Here is a 16,247-nt window from a genome sequence, read left to right as displayed (position 1 = left end):
TCATCCAACACTGGCTCACCTTCCCCAGGGACACAGCTCTGGGCCTGCCTGTGGTTGATGAAGTGAATAAGGAGACTAGATTTGTTTGGAGATCACAAAGCAAGCTAAAATAGAGGTGGAAGCACAAATTCCTGGCAGACAAGGCCTGCTACCAAGTGTTGGAGATTCACACTTAGTCCACCAGGAAACAGGAAGTAGTGGGGTGGCCCCATGCAAGGTGTTCACTTATGTCTGCTCCCCTACAAGCACCTTCCTTCCCTGGGACCTTGAGTAGGAACATATTTTTAAAGTACCCAGGGATACCATGTCTCTGGGAGGACCCTGTCACACATTTTTCCTTTTGTCTTTCAGCAAGGGCACTCTTTTCTCCTTATTTAGTGATACTATGCAGATAATGCTCTTCAGGACCAGGGCTGGTTTTGTCAGATAATCCAAACACCTACTGGGTGCCCACCAACACATCCTATTAAAAACTGAACACTTTGGGGCACTGGGGTGGCTCAGTTGGTTAAGTGTCTGACTTCTGCTCAGGTCTTGATCTCACAGTCAGTGGGTTCAAGCCCCACGTCGGGCTCTGTGCTGACAGCTCAGAGCCTGGAACCTGCTTCCCATTCTGTGTCTCTCTCTCCCTCTCTGCCCCTCTCCCACTCACACTCTGTCTCTCAAACACAAATTTAAACAGTAAAAAAAAAATTCTTTTAATGAATGCTTTATTAAGTAAAGAAAGGAACAAAAAAGTATATCACACACCCAGAGACTATGGGTCCGGGACATGGGGGCTGTGTATGATTTATCTAGGAGCAACTCAGGATGGTTCCCCTTCAGGACAGGCAAGGAACCCTAAACTGCCCAACCATGTGGGAGCCCTTCTACCCCTAGGCTTCTTGGTCTCAGAGGACATCCCGGTATTTAGTAAGCCAAGCCAGGCATCTGTGCCTTTCTCTGCTGGAGCCCGGCCTCCTGCTTTCCCAGCCAGCAGAGGTCCTGCTGCAAGTGAAAATCCCAGCCTGATGAATGCAGCTTGCTGACAGTGGCCTGCCCGAGCTGTATCTGGCACACCTGCATCTCTTCCCCTTTTTCCACCTCAAAGAGTGGGAAAGGGTGTCTTTTCTGTTGAGCCCACAGCTGATGAGCTGCAAGGCGCCACCTGACATGAACTCCCTGGTGGCGGTCCTGTGTGGTTGCCATGGCGCCCCGAGGGCCACTCAGCAACCGGAGCAGACCCAGCCTGCGACTCCACAGGCAAAAAAGGCAGAAGGTCACTAAGATGAGTGAATGAGCAGGGGCAATGAAATCTCATTTCAGCCAATATACTTCTCATCAACCCAAACAAGCATTCGACTTCCTTTTATACTGTCAACCTTAGAGAGCAGAGGTTAAAGTAAAACCTTAAAGGACAGGTAAATGAAGGATATACAAAGAAGCCGGCCAATCCATCAGGCAAAATATAAGCCTCTGGCACAGGGCAGGGGCTAGATAAATATCTGTTAAATGAAGAAGGCAAAAAAAGCAACTCAAATGTGATTTAGGCCTCTTAAGGAATATTTTCTGAAAAGGCACAGTCAGCATTAATAATTAGCATATTAGGTGTATCATTTTCTGCCCTCCAAAATGCTTTCATGCCTTATCACTTCTGATCTTTGCAACAACAAAAGGCACTAGAGCTGGGCTGGGACATCATTTCCATTTTGCAGCTGAGAAAACTAAGACACAGAGAAGTGGCCTGACCAAGTGACTCAGCACCTTGGTGGAGGCCATGGGAGGAGAACTCAGAGCCCTGGCTGCTGACCCCCCCCCCCCCCCCCCCCTCCTCTAATGGCTCAGCCACAGGCTCTCCTCCTCTCCCTTCCCTGGGCAGTGGACATCTGAGAGGGGGCAGGGGATTCAAGTCCTGTCCATGCCTCGGCTCACCGGGGCCCAAGAATGATGAAATATTTATTTGGTGATAAGACCTTGCCTTTCAGATCAAATGGCCGCTCGGGCCTGGATTACCTTACAATAAGGTAGACCCAATGTCAGTGTCTGCAGCCTACTGGCCTGAGTGGCTGAAGGGTCCCTCACTCCAGCTTGCACGTGAGCCATGGCCAACAGCTCCCCACCCCAACCCCTCGGGCAGGGAAGCAGAGCATAGACTAAGCGCCCCTCATCCCCAACCACAACCCCTTCCCTGGATCATCTGGCTTCTGGCCCTTCTGCTTCCCTTTCCTCCCTCAGTGATGTCACCAGGGAGCCAGCCTCCTCTTCTTTCCTCAGAAGAAGGAGGAAACCCAGAGGATCTCTCCCCTCAGGGCTGCCCGTTGATCAAAAGACAACGTTCCTACTACTGGGAACCATTCAGGATAAAATGCACAAACGTGGGGAAACTACAAAGGCTGTAGAAAGTGGACAGATTGCCCACAGACACTGTCCCAGTGACTTCCTTCCTAGTTGGCGTTTTAGAGCCCCTGTCACCTTGAGCTCCACGTGATAGGCTCAGCACACTTCCCCTCTCCTCAGCCCAGCCCGAGCTCTCAGGCGTGAGAAAACACTGTATGCACCAGCCTCTGGTGTTCTCCAGAGCCCCCAGCTCAGACTTGCTTTAGTGTTGAGGATTAAATGAGGTAACACATAAGAAGCTATCTGAAATGTTTTAAAATATATATGCCAAATGGCAATAAGGTTTGTTGTCGTGTTTTTCTCCTTTTGCCTCACCCCCATGTGCTCCCAGCCCCAGGAAGCTGACCTCTGAGAAAGTCATCCTTCTGGGCACCCTCGCTGATGGTCTCCGGTTTGAACAACGGGAGACATCCAGCAGGAAAAGTGGTTCAGGGACCAAAATTCCCTTCTCCCCTTTGCCCTTTAGCCTCAGGGAGGTAATGGCTCCCAGGTGATGGAAGTCTCTGGGCACCTCCCTATTTGTTTCCTTAACCCTGCTTGCATCTCTGTTAATCTCTTAATTAAAGTTTTTCATTTGAGCCACCTGGGATAAATTGTTTTCCAATTTATCCTGATAATTGATAATCCTGATAAATCAGGCCCGTGACTGATAAACTCAGACACATCCACATCTGTGTCCAGTCAGCTCAAAGGGCCACCCTTGTGTTCCTCCATCACTGGGAGCAGAGAAACCACAGTGTCCATTGATGGTTAAGCTGTCTTCAAGACAGAGCTTCCAAATTCCCAGCAAGGCGACCTTGCCCTTCCTTCCTCCTCCCGTGGTTCTAGCAGCACATTCTTATACAGCAGCTCGGCGTGGGCTGCCAGCAGTGTGACATCAGGATGGAAGAATACAGAGGCCTAAGAGGTTCTGCATTTTCTGGAATCTAATGATTCTGCTGATCCTCTGGTGTTTGGCAATAGCTCTTTCAATGTCGAGATGCTTAAATCACTTCTTTGTTCTTTCTGCTGTGTAACTAGGGCACCACTAGGAGTCTGGAGGAATTGCTGTTTGAGGTAGGTATTTTGGGGGTGGACAGGATGGTTTTTCCCCTTGTTTTGGAGGACTGAAACCATGCACTTGGAAGAAGGTCAAATTTGTTTGGGATTTTTCTCCTGCAGTAGGTTCACAGCTGATCCCTTCTTCTGTCCCTTAGTCTCTAACATTACTTCCCCCTCTCCCTCAAGATGGGTGTCTACTTTGCGAAACACAAGTCCTGCCTTCTTTTGCGTTTATCTCACTCTAACTCCCAAGTAGCTGTAAGCTTCACTGCCAAGTGTCTTCCATTACACATTTATTTATTAAAGGCCTGCCCCGTGCCAGGTGAGATTAGGGAAACGGGGGATGATAGTGACCAAAGACAGGAGGTCCAGGACCTCACAGTCTAGCATAAGGCAAGGCTAGAAAAGGCTCAGGGAATTCAAAGAAAACCCGGGAAGGGGAAGCAATTGAGGATGGGGGTTCCCCCTGAGCTGTGCCTCCTGACGATGAGTGTTCTAGGGCAGGGATCGGGTTCACAGCTAGCCTATTTTCCACACCTCAGAGAACATGTGCTTCATCAATAAGTAACCACACCTGAGTTACTATGCAAATAAGCTCAGCTCTATTATCTCAACAGCCAGGTTCACTTTTCCACTAGCCTCTTCAGCTCCCAGACTCTGTGCTATCTTGACTCTGTGGCACTCATTTGTCATGGCCTGTCATTACCGAATGAGACACCAAGCATGAAAAAAGACAGTTTGAAGGGTCTTATCTGGTCTCCCTCAGCCTGAGTCTGTTTGGCCAGTGTTTATCCTGGCCCAATCTCCTGCTTTTGCCAGAGAAACTACCAGCAGTGATAGCTAAATCCATTTAGATTAGGAAAAGGCAGAGAGAAAGGAAAAGCCAGCAGAATGAACCCAGCAGGGGAAACCAATTTTGCTGCAGTGAACTAACTGCCTTGCGCATTTCAAATGCAGCTCAATGCTAGTCCTGGTTCACCTTCACTCACCTCACAGCCACAGGCGAAGTTCAGCTGCTAGGAACTTTGATTTCCATTCAGACTGATTTCCAAAATGTCCTGGGGATTCTAAACCTTCACTCCCCCAAACACTTCAGGGTAAGCCATAATGAATCCTACATCTTGCATTTATCTGAGAGAGGAGGTTCCAGTAGCCTATGCGAGGGAGACAGGAAGCAAAGACTAAATAGGAAATCTGCCATCCCTTTTTGTTCCCATTTCCTTTCGTGAAAACCCTTCGAATCAAAAAGTCATTGGATGTGGGAGTTAGGAGAGATGTTGGGGATCGCTCAGGCCAATGGCCCCTCCTCATTTTAGAGAGCTAATGGAGAACACAGGCCGTGATCAAAATCCCAAAGCCGGTGGCTGAGCTAACCCCGGCTCCAGGCCAGCCTTCTGCTGGCTGCACAACTGCCCTGGGAATTCGTGCGCAAGGCACGGGCAGAGGGGGCCATGGGCCCACTCACGGAATAATGAAGAAACTCTGAAGAGGAAGAAATCAGCTGACTTTTAGTTCGCCATCCAGGCTGGCTGTCACGAGGCTAAAATTGGAAGCAGGTGAATCTGCCTGATGAGAGCTGAAGGAGGAAAGTGAGGAAGAGGGAGGGCGGGAGGCAATGAATATATTTCAGAACAAACAGAATCTGTGACTGCATTTACTCCGTGTTCTACGGTGGCCACGGTTGGCTCGGACTGAGGTAAGGGCAATATGTCCCTGCAACAGGGAAAACGCTTCTTGTATAAATAAAGGTCAAGGCAAGTCTCAGATGTGAGTAAAGGACAGGGGAAGCTGCTTGTGGTGATTGCAGTGATACGCCCCCAGATTTCCCTTCCAGAAGGAAGGATTTGTTCCCCCACATGTGAAGCGCTGCTAGAAGACTCCTGGCTGTCAGACCTCTTTGAGAGTGCCTGGGCCAAAGGAAGCTGCCCTGCCCAAGGTCCTGCCTTCTGGTGGCAGCCCCCAGCCAGGGACCCCACCACAAGAGTGTGAAGACCTGACCCTCTAGCCCCATCTGGGCACACCTTCCCAGCTTCAGAGCTTTCCTGGCAAGCTGAATTCTTTGTTGGGATTGCTTCAGGGCTTAACTTCTCCCCTGCCCATACTTTCTCCTCCTGCCTTCCACACTGTTGATACCAAAAACACTCCATAGTGAACAGCAGCCTGCACATAGATCCCCATCTCAGTCGGCTTCGGGGAGAACCCATATGGCAACACTGCTCATTAAATCAATATACAGAAGGCACAGTGAAAACCCTCCATCCACTGAATCTGATCAATAACCCATCTCTATGAAAGAACATTGCCCAAGTCCTGATTTAGAGAATGAAGTTAAGGCTCTGTAGGTTACAGGCTGTCACCTCACTGCTGACTGCAATGTGTGTATGGAGCCATTCAAGTGCCAGAGCAGTGAGACTGACAAGGCTATTCCATCCCTTGTAGGACCACACCCTATCTGAGCCAGTCAGCCAGAAACAAGTCCAGGCAATTCTTAAAGACTTTTAAAGAAGATTCCAGAACCACCTCTGGCACCCTTTGTAAAGCTGATAAGCCTTATCAGAAATGTTCCCCTGAAATAAATTTAAATTCCTCACACCCATATTAATTTCTTTTTGTTATCTTAGGCAGAGGTAGAAAACACTTAGAAGCTTCTTTGTTTAGTGACCCTTTGGGATTCATCTCCAATCTTTTCTTCAAGGTGAATGACCCCATTCCCACTAGTTTTCCCACCAAAGATTCTGCTTTCAATCTTATTATCTCTATGGCTTTCTGTGAAAGCCACAAAAAACCCTCTTTCAAACCTTCATTTGAATGTTCGTCAGTTTAGGGGCAATGCCAATTTCTCACCTATTAGAGTTAATTTGATCATCCTCTGTGAAATATGGCACTCAGTACTTAACAATTCACCATCCATAAGCAAGCAAGGCACTTTCCTTAGATTTCCACTCTTTGAAGCAGACATTCCCACAGTCTGGAGATCCTAACAGAGCTTCTCACTGAAGAAGTAGGAAGACATCAAGAGATGAGAAGAAAAACGTTAAACCTGAGGCCCCATAGTTCCTAAGAACCAAGAAACCACTGTGCCCCAGAGAACAGGAGGGAAGAGAGACTCTGCAGTACTTAGCCAGAGGCAGACATCTCATGTTTGACAGTAATGAACCTCTGCCTGTGAGAGAAATCTAAGCACATTAGTTACTTCCTTCTTGCCAAAACTCCATGAGATATTTAGATTTCTGAGCATGAATTGAAAGCGAAATAAGCCCTTTTTTGTTTCCCTGTGCTCACTTCAGGATGCTTACCAGATTTGCATGGTAAGCAACGATTTATAAAGGAGTGCATTCGCTTATTTTGCTGTATCTCTGATCCTCTTTGCCAGAGCACAACCCAGTAATTATTATGTTTTAACTATGGATTGGTAGTTTTTATACTCTTTAGGAAAACTCAAACCAGTGATTTTCAACCATTTGGCAAGACCTGTAGACATTTCTGTTAGTCATGACTGGTTGCGGGTGAGCAGGAAACTCTACCGACATCTAGTGGATAGAGGCCAGAATGCTGCTAACCATTCTAGAGAACCCAGGATAGCCTCATACAACAAAGAATTATTTGGCCCAAAATGATGATAGTGCTGAGGTTGAGAAAAACTCTGACTCACAAATAATTCTGTGTCCTCCTAAATTTACTTACCTCTTCAGGAAGTTTAATGCATTGTTTCTCCTCCTCTGGCCTGGAGAAATTACAAGCTGCTTGACCAACAAGGTCACAGTCTTTCTGTTTTATTCTTTTTTTTTTTTCCTTGATGAAGGCAGAGCTAAGGAACAAAGACAAGTAAAACCCCAAATATAAGGTGAAAACAGCTTGATCTTGGCTCATGGACTACCTTCAAAAGCTATATGTTGTGTGGGTACCTTTGAACAAGTAGACCAAGTCAGAAAATAACAAGGACCATAAGATACCTAGGAACAAACGTAACCAAAGAGGTAAAAGATATGTACTCTGAAAACTATGAAACACTACTGAAAGAAATGGAAAATGACACAAAGAAATGGAAAAACAGGGGCACCTGGGTGGCTCAGTCAGTTAAGTGTTCGACTTCAGCTCAGGTCATGATCTTGCGGTCTGTGAGTTGGAGCCCCGTGTCGGGCTCTGTGCTGACAGCGCGGAGCCTGGAGCCTGCTTCAGATTCTGTGTCTCCCATTCTCTCTGCACAACCCCCCCCCTCCCCCCCCCCCGCCTAGCACTCTGTCTCTCTCTTAAAAATTAACATTAAAAAAATGTTTTTAAAGAAATGGGAAAACATTCCATGCTTAAGGATCAGAAGAAATGTGTATATATATGTGTGTGTGCGTGCACACACACACAAACACACATACAATGGAATATTATTCAGCCATCCAAAAGAATGAAATCTTGCCATTTGCAACAATGTGGATGGAGCTAAAGTGTATTATGCTAAATGAAATAAGTCAGAGAAAGACAAGTAGCATATGATTTCACTCATATATGGAATTTAAGAAACAAAACAAATGAACATGGTTGGGGGGGAAGAGAGAGGAAAACCAAGAAACAGACTCTTAACTATAGAGAACAAACTGATGGTTACCAGAGTGGACGTGGATGGGGGATGGGTTAAATATATGATAAGTATTAAGGAGGGCACTTGTGATGAGCACCAGGTGTTGTATAGAATCACTAAATTCTACATCTGAAACTAATATTACACTGTATGTTAACTAACTGGAATTTAAATAGAAACTTAATTAGAAAAATAACAAGGACTTCCCAGAATTACTTCCTAGATCAAGGTCTTATTCTGAGGCACAAAGAGATGCCTCTTGCTCTTAACTGTGTAATAATCTCATCTTCCCACTTTGAATCAAGGATTGAATACTATATAAGCAGAATAATCAGGTACCCTCTTCACTTGATTTTGAAACCATCCCAATGATTTTGAGAAAACAGACTTCCACAATGTGGCTGTAAATTGACCAGCCCGGGCTGTTTCTGTGTATACATTTCTTACTTTTCTGAAGAATAGATTGAACATGTTAAAAATTTTTGAAGGTAAAATTATGATATAGGCAACAGCTTTGCAGGCAGCCTATGCTACAACCTAGAGTAGCACAAACAGAAAAGTCAGCCAAGTCATGAGGGCCCAGTCAAACATATAACAGTGTGGGATCACTGCACAATGGGCAGGATCCTATTACAATATGGCCTTTGAAATGTCTTGAAAAGAAATCCTATGTCTAGAAAACAAAGCCCTTATTTCCAGGCCCCAACTCACCCCACTCATCCCACCCTAATCCCTGCTTCAACTGAATGAAAAAAGGTCAAATATAGAAAAGGTGCTAGGATTTTATAACATTTTAATAGAGAGTAACTTTTTTTTTCTTTAAAGGGCTATCTTCTAGGGGTGTCTCAGTGGTTCAGTCAGTTAAGTGTCCTACTTTGGCTCAGGTAATGATCACGGTTAATGGGTTCAAGTCCCACATCAAACTCTGTGCTCACAGCTCAGAGCCTACAGCCTGCTTCAGATCTGTGTCTCCTTCTCTCTCTGCCCTCCCCTGCTCTCACTCTGTCTCTCTCTCTCTCTGCTCTCTCTCAAGAATAAACATTATAAATAAATAAATAAATAAACTTAAAAAAAATAATAAAGGGCCATCTTCTTCAGAATGCAAATCCCCCCAAGAATGGTTTTCAAGGAGGATTCTGGGAAGGGTAAAAAGCACCAGGAATCTATCTTTCCACCTAATCAACAATTGCTCTGGCAGAATCTGTCTGACAGTCTAACTCTTTGGGGACTCTAGAATCTACTGAAGGCTTATAACTTCCAGGGGAAGACTTTAACAGTAAATTGGTTACTTTGAGTCAATTTCAGTTATAGTACAGTAGCAACTAGCCCTCTCACATCCCCAGTCCCAAAGCAGGCAGCTGTGCACCTTTTCCTGGAGAGTGTGCACAGATTGCAGAATCCAGGTGGGTAAAAAAGGATATATCTTCCAAATATAGGGTATCTGTTCTCTGATTACTGATTGCTGCTTCTGATCTCAGAGATGCCAACAAAGAGGAAGTTGGCCATTGTTGTTGCACTTCCCTCCATTGTTGCAAGCTTCTCCCCCTTCCAGCTGAAGTAACTTCCAGAGGATTGAAAGGGTCAGTATTCTCTTTTTTCCTCCCTCCATTTTTCTCATTTTCCCTTTTTGGGAAGCAGACATGAAAGAGTAGGATGTTCAAAAGCAACTCCATATAAAGGGAAAATTAGAAAGTCATCATGCACACCCAGGGAAAGGTGCAGGCTCAGAAAAGACTTGAGAAGATATTAAGTTTACACCTCAGATTCTTGGCACAGAGACAGCGTACAACAATCAAAAACCCCAAAACAATAAACAAAAACTATAAAGCCTTAGGGAAGGGAGAGAATCTGATATCCAGAGTTACCACATTATTAGATTCAAATGTCCAGTTTTCAACAACAACAAAAAAAAATCACAAAGCATATTTAAAAAAAAAGCAAAGTATGGTCCATTTAAAGGAAGAAACAAATCGACAGAAACTGTCCCTGAAAAGAACTGATAGCAGATCTACTAGACAAGGACTTTATTTATTTTTTTTTTTTGAAGGGAAGAAAGTACTTTATTTTTTTTTAATTTATATATATATTTTTTAATTATATATGAAATTTATTGTCAAATTGGTTTCCATACAACACCCAGTGCTCATCCCAAAAGGTGCCCTCCTCAATACCCATCACCCACCCTCTCCTCCCTCCCACCCCCCATCAAACCTCAGTTTGCTCTCAGTTCTCAACAGTACTAGACAAGGACTTTAATACCACTGTCTTAAAGATATTCAAAGAACTAAAGAAAGATTTGAAGAAAGTAAAGAAAATGATGCCTGAACAAAATGGAAATATCAATGAAGAGATAGAAAAACTAAAAAGAGGAGCACCTGGGTGGCTCAATTGGTTAAGCATCTGACTTTTGATTTCAGCTCAGGTCATGTTCACAGTTATGTTATCTAGCCCCATGTCAGGCTCTTTGCTGGGCGTGAAACCTGCTTAAGATTCTCCCTCTCTCTCTGCCCCTCTCCCCAACTCCTGCTCACTCTTGCTCTCTCAGCAGAAGAAAGAACCAACAAACTTGAAGATGGGAAAACAGAAATTATTAAGTCTGAGGAACAGAAAGGAAAAAAAATAAAAGTGACCAGAACGTAAGGGACCTGTGGAATACCATTAAAGTGGAACAACATATGCATCATGTGAGTCCCAGAAGAAGAAGAGATAAAGAAGCCAAGAGAATATATGAAGAATTAATGGCTGAAAACTTCCTAAATTTGTTGAAAGACATGAAATAAATATCCTAAGAAGACCAATGAACTCCAAGTAAGATGAACTCAAAGAGACCCACACTAAAACATATTATTATTAAATTTCAAAAAACAAAACCAAAGAGAGCATCTTGAAAGCCACAAGAGAAAAAGGACTTGTCATATACAAGGGGTCTTCAATAAGATTATCAGCAAATTTTTCATCAGAAAACTTGGAGACCAGAAGGCAGTGCTATTCAAAGTGTTAAAAGAAAAAAACTGTCAACCAAGATTCTATATCCAACAAAATTAACCTTTAAGAATGAGGGAGAAATTAAGACTTTCCCAGATAGGGGTGCCTGGGTGGCTCAGTTGAATGTCCAACTTTGGCTCAGGTCATAGTCTCACAGTTCATAAGTTTGAGCCCCACATTGGGCTCCATGCTGTAAGCCCAGAGCCCACTTTGAATCTTCTGTCTCCCTCTCTCTTTGCCCCTCTCCCACTCACACTCTCCATCAAAAATAAAAATAAACATTAAAGAAAAAAAGAGTTTCCCAGGTAAACAAAAGCTGAGGGAGTTCATTACCACTAGGCCTACCCTGAAAGAAATGCTCAAGGGAGTACTGCAAGATAAAAGAACACTAGTCAGTAACTTGAAGGCTTATGACAAAATAAAGATCTCAATAAAGGTAAATACATAGGCAATTATAAGAGTTATTATTACTGTAACAATGGTTTGTAACTCTACCTTTTGTTATCCACATGAATTAAGAGAATAATACATTTTCTAAAAATTATTAGTCTAAAAGCTAACATTATTGTAACTTTGGTTGTAACTCTAATTTTGTTTTCTGATTAATGCATTTACACAAATTAGTTTATGGTTTGTGGCACACAATGTTCAAAGATGTAATTTTGTGACATCAACTATGTGGAAAGGGGACAGAGCTGTTACAGGAGCAGGGTTTGTTTGTTTGTTTTAATTTAGTAAAATACACATAACAAAATTTACCATCTTAACCATCTTTATGTGTCCAATTCATTGGTGCTAAATACATTCATAATGTGCTACCATTACCACCATCCATCCCCCTAATTCTTTCATCCTGTAAAACTGAAACTCTATACCCATTAAACAATAAATCCCTGTTCTCCCCTCCCCTTGACTCCTGGAAACTAACATCACACTTTCTTTTTTTATTATTTTTGACTACTCTAAGTACCTCCTACAAATGGAATCATACAGTATTTGTCTTTTTGTAACTGTGATGTTATGTTCAGGAACTGATCAGTTTAAGTCCTCACCCCAGAGAAGCTGGGCAAAAATAAAATAGCATACAGGCTTTACAAGCAGACTGTTTGTTCTCTGGACTGGTCAAGGCTTGCAATTCAAAACCCATGATTGTTAACCCATAAATGCTTAGATCTTTAAGCAAGTTGGCAGAGATCTTTGAAAATTCTATCCCATTGGTGGGCACTGTTTCCAAAATGTACATTCTCAGGTTGATTCTGTACTTTCAACCTGTGTGAGCATGTGTGTGGTGAAGAAATGGATGAGGGTTTGTTACTAGACATGTTGATCTGTATATAACCAAAGAGTTTAAGGCTGATATATACTTCTTGTTAAGCACAAATTCAACTTAAGCTGGCTCTGTATGATCTGATGCAAGAACACAAGGTAACAATATAATTCCTTAGATGAAAAAGGCAGAGGCTCCTCAGTGGCCTTAACACATCAACACATGTGGGAGCTTGATGGTAAAGTATTAACTCAATGGAGGACTGAAAACATTTGGTGGTAATTATTCCCATGGGCAGTTTGAAAATACAACATGATAATGGCAGCCTCGCAGCCACAATGGAATTTATACTAAAGAGCCAACTAAATAGAAACAGGGATCAATTTAGGAAAATCTTCAAAATGTATCTTAATAGCCTCTTTTTTAAAAACAGTAATACTGCCTTTTTTGTTTTTGTTTTTTACCATCCTATGGCAATGCAATTGAGGGAGGATACTGACAGATTCATTATTTAGCATGGGAGAAAAGGGCATCAAAATTACTTAATGAGTATGTGTCTTTTCCTCCTTTTACATACAAATTACATCTGTGCTACTTTCCAAGTTCCTCTGCATTAGAAATTAAAATGGCCTCTATTCTAGACCAGCAATATATATAATAGCTCTAACTTTTAGGTTAAAGAATCCTGCCTTCTATAACCAGGGCATCAGTACATTAGGCATTCTGCAGCAGCTTTTCCTCAATAAGGAAACATGGTAGCTCTTTACTTCCTTTATCTACTCAAAAAGCTTCATTTAAAATTAATGGAAACAAGAAAATCAATCTGGCCTCCCGAGTTTAGGAAAGAGGTTTCAAATTGGAGGCCTACAGGTAAAGTTTGGTCTGTAGATGTGTTTTGTTTGGCCTACATAGTACCCTGAAAATCAGGACTGCTCACATCAAATCTACATTGCCAATTTCTGATAGGGTAATTCTGAGTCCATAATCCTGCATGACAAAAATTAGCTGGAATTTACCATAATCCCTTTCAAAAAGTCACCAGATCTTTCTATGCCTAGTTGTGAAATGCCTTACTAATATATAGTAGTACCTGGCTTCTATAGATACTTGAGTCACCTTCAGTCTGGAGTCTAAAACATCGAGGAGAGATTGACACAGATTCCAAGACCTGTAGGGTACCTGTAGATAATTGACCTTACAAAAAAAAAAAAAAAACAAAAACAAAAACAAAAAGAAATTGCTACATAAATAATAGTACCTTTATTAGTTATCTAATTTTTTTTTTCAAGAACTCAACAAATTGTAACTACTAGCAAATTGACAACTTTATATGTTCAGTAGTGCTACTCTAGTTCAACTTTGTTAAAATGCTATTTTTCCCCATGAAACTAATATTACACTATATTTTAACTAACTGGATTTTTTAAAACATGCTGTCTTCTTCCAAGAAGGAATGGAAGAAATTTCTATGAAATAGAGAAAGTTCAAGAAAATAACCAATGAGGCTATTACTTTGATTTTTAACTCATGCTTTAGCAGTCTAATAAAATTGAAGGCTACTAAAAAGTAATATTTTCATCTGTCAAGATTAAAAAAGTGATTAGATACAGTGATTATTTCTTAACTAATCCAGGATTTAGAAAAAGTCCTAAATGTTAAGAAAACTTTTCATTAGATTAAATTTTTGTTTTAGAAAACCTCTAAGCCTTTCCAAACAAATAAAAATAATGGAAATTCATTTTGATAAATGCTTAACCACAATAATTAAACAGAAATGCAAATACATGTTAGTACAATGAAATATTTCTGACTGTGGAAGAAACATTTTCCTCTCTTTCATTGGTATGGCAGAAAGAACACCTAACTTGGGGCGCCTGGGTGGCGCAGTCAGTTAAGCGTCCGACTTCAGCCAGGTCACGATCTCGCGGTCCATGGGTTCGAGCCCCGCGTCAGGCTCTGGGCTGATGGCTCAGAGCCTGGAGCCTGTTTCTGATTCTGTGTCTCCCTCTCTCTCTGCCCCTCCCCCGTTCATGCTCTGTCTCTCTGTCCCAAAAATAAATAAACGTTGAAAAAAAAAAAAAAAAGAAAGAAAGAAAGAACACCTAACTTGAAGTCAAAGATTAGTTTATCGAGACCCTTGCTACGTGATCTTCAGCATATCGCTTTGCCTTCTGGTCCCTTTCCTTTGCCTATAAAAATGGGGATCATAATCTCTATTTCATAAAATTGTTGTAAGGATTTTAATGAGAATATATATCAAAATAGTTATCACAGTGTCTGGCACAGAGAGCACTTAAAACATTTGTGTTCCTCTTCTCTTCCACAGGAGGTCTACACACCACCACTGGGGCTGCCACCACGTCTCTAGTGATCCCTGAGAAGTTCCAGCACATTTTGCAAGTGCCCAACATCAATGGGTGGTGGAAAGTAACCTTTGCCATCACTGCAATTAAGGGTGTGGGGCAAAGATATGCTCATGTGGTGATGAGGAAAGCAGACAATGATCTCACCAAGAGGACAGGAGAGCTCACTGAGGATGAGGTGGAATGTGCAGTCCCTATTATGCAGAATCCACGCCAGTGTAAGTTCCCAGACTGGTTTTTGAATAGACAAAAAGACGTGAAGGATGGAAAATACAGCCAGGTCCTGGCCGATGGTCTGGACAACAAACTTTGCGAAGACCTGGAACAACTGAAGATTTGGGCCTACAGAAGGCTGGCACCACTTCTGGGGACTTCATGTCCAAGGCCAGCACACCAAGAGCACAGACCACCGTGGCGGCGCCATGGGTGTGTCCAAGAAGAAATAAATCTGTAGGCCTTGTCTGTTAATTGTTTATACGCCTATAAAAATTTTTCTGTTCTTTTCATACATGGGAGGCGAATGCGTTCCCCATATAAAAAATGAAAAAGCCATGCGGGATGAATAGGCAAAGCACTGAGTATTTTTAGGGCAGTGAAACTATTCTGATACTTGTCATTTAAATTTGTCCAAACCCATAGAACGTACACCAAGAGTGCACCCTCATGTAAACTATGGACAGGGTGATAATGATGTGTCACTCGAGGTTCATCAAATGTAACAAATGTATCATTCTAGTGGGGGATACTGATAAGGGGGAGGTTGTGCATGTGTGGGGTCATGGGGATATATGGAAAATCTATGTATCTTCTGCTCAATAATGCTGTGAATCTAAAACTGCTCAAAACAAAATCGAGTTTTTTTAGAGCCATGGGTTTAGAAAAATGACTAATCTTGAATATTTTTAACCAAATGTAGAATTTCTATTATAGCTATTTCAATATAGCTGTCAGAGAATAATGTTATAAATCAAACATTAGTGTGGTGCTGACCCTGAAAATTATGGCTACTAGTATGACTCAATATACAACCTAAAAACAAAGCAGGAATCTAACAACAATGCATACATATGTTCGTGTACAAGACACGTATAAGAATGTTCGTGGGAGCACTATGTGTATTAGCCCTATGCTGGAAACAACTTACATGTCCATCCCTGCTACAACTGTGGTGTACTTATATAATGGAATAATAAGCAGCTTTGAGAATGATTAATTGCAAACACACATGGTGGAAAAAATCTCACAAAAATAATAAAGGGCAAAAGAACCAAACACACAGAAAAATTCATTATGATTTCTTTTATATATAATTCAAAATCAGGTAAAACTTACTTATGATATGAGAAGTCAGAATAGAGGCTATCTTTGGGAGGGGATCATAGTGACTAGAAGGGCTTTCTTGGATTACAGCAGTATTCTGTTTCTTCACTTTGGAGGTATACAACGTGTTCACTTTGTGAAAAATTATTGAGCTCTAGAGTTATAATTTGTGCATTTTTCAGGATGTATTATTGGGTATATGTATGTTTATATATCAATAAGATTTACCATAAATAAATAAAGCAACAGTAAATTCACAACATGAACATAAAATATGGGAGGTACTAGGTCCAGCCTGGTATTTATTCATGCAACTATTTAT

The 16,247-nt window shown here is 42.1% G+C and overlaps 1 protein-coding gene across 1 annotated transcript; it reads left to right on the top strand.

Annotated features, from left to right (window-relative positions):
• The first annotated feature begins 1,186 nt into the window (after nt 1–1,186).
• LOC121016226 (40S ribosomal protein S18-like) lies at nt 1,187–15,088 on the top strand. Its single transcript, XM_040453627.1, is given in 4 exon segments — nt 1,187–1,242; nt 2,708–2,852; nt 14,508–14,954; nt 14,956–15,088. Coding segments are annotated over 4 exon segments (744 nt in total). The 3' UTR covers nt 15,052–15,088.
• The last annotated feature ends 1,159 nt before the right edge of the window (nt 15,089–16,247 follow it).

The sequence above is a fragment of the Herpailurus yagouaroundi genome, unplaced genomic scaffold, assembly GCF_014898765.1.
Source record: "Herpailurus yagouaroundi ecotype Mexico unplaced genomic scaffold, PumYag 210, whole genome shotgun sequence".
NCBI classification, from domain to species: domain Eukaryota; kingdom Metazoa; phylum Chordata; class Mammalia; order Carnivora; family Felidae; genus Herpailurus; species Herpailurus yagouaroundi.
The sequence above is the reverse complement of the archived record's forward strand: the minus strand, read 5'-3'. Positions and strand labels throughout refer to the sequence as shown.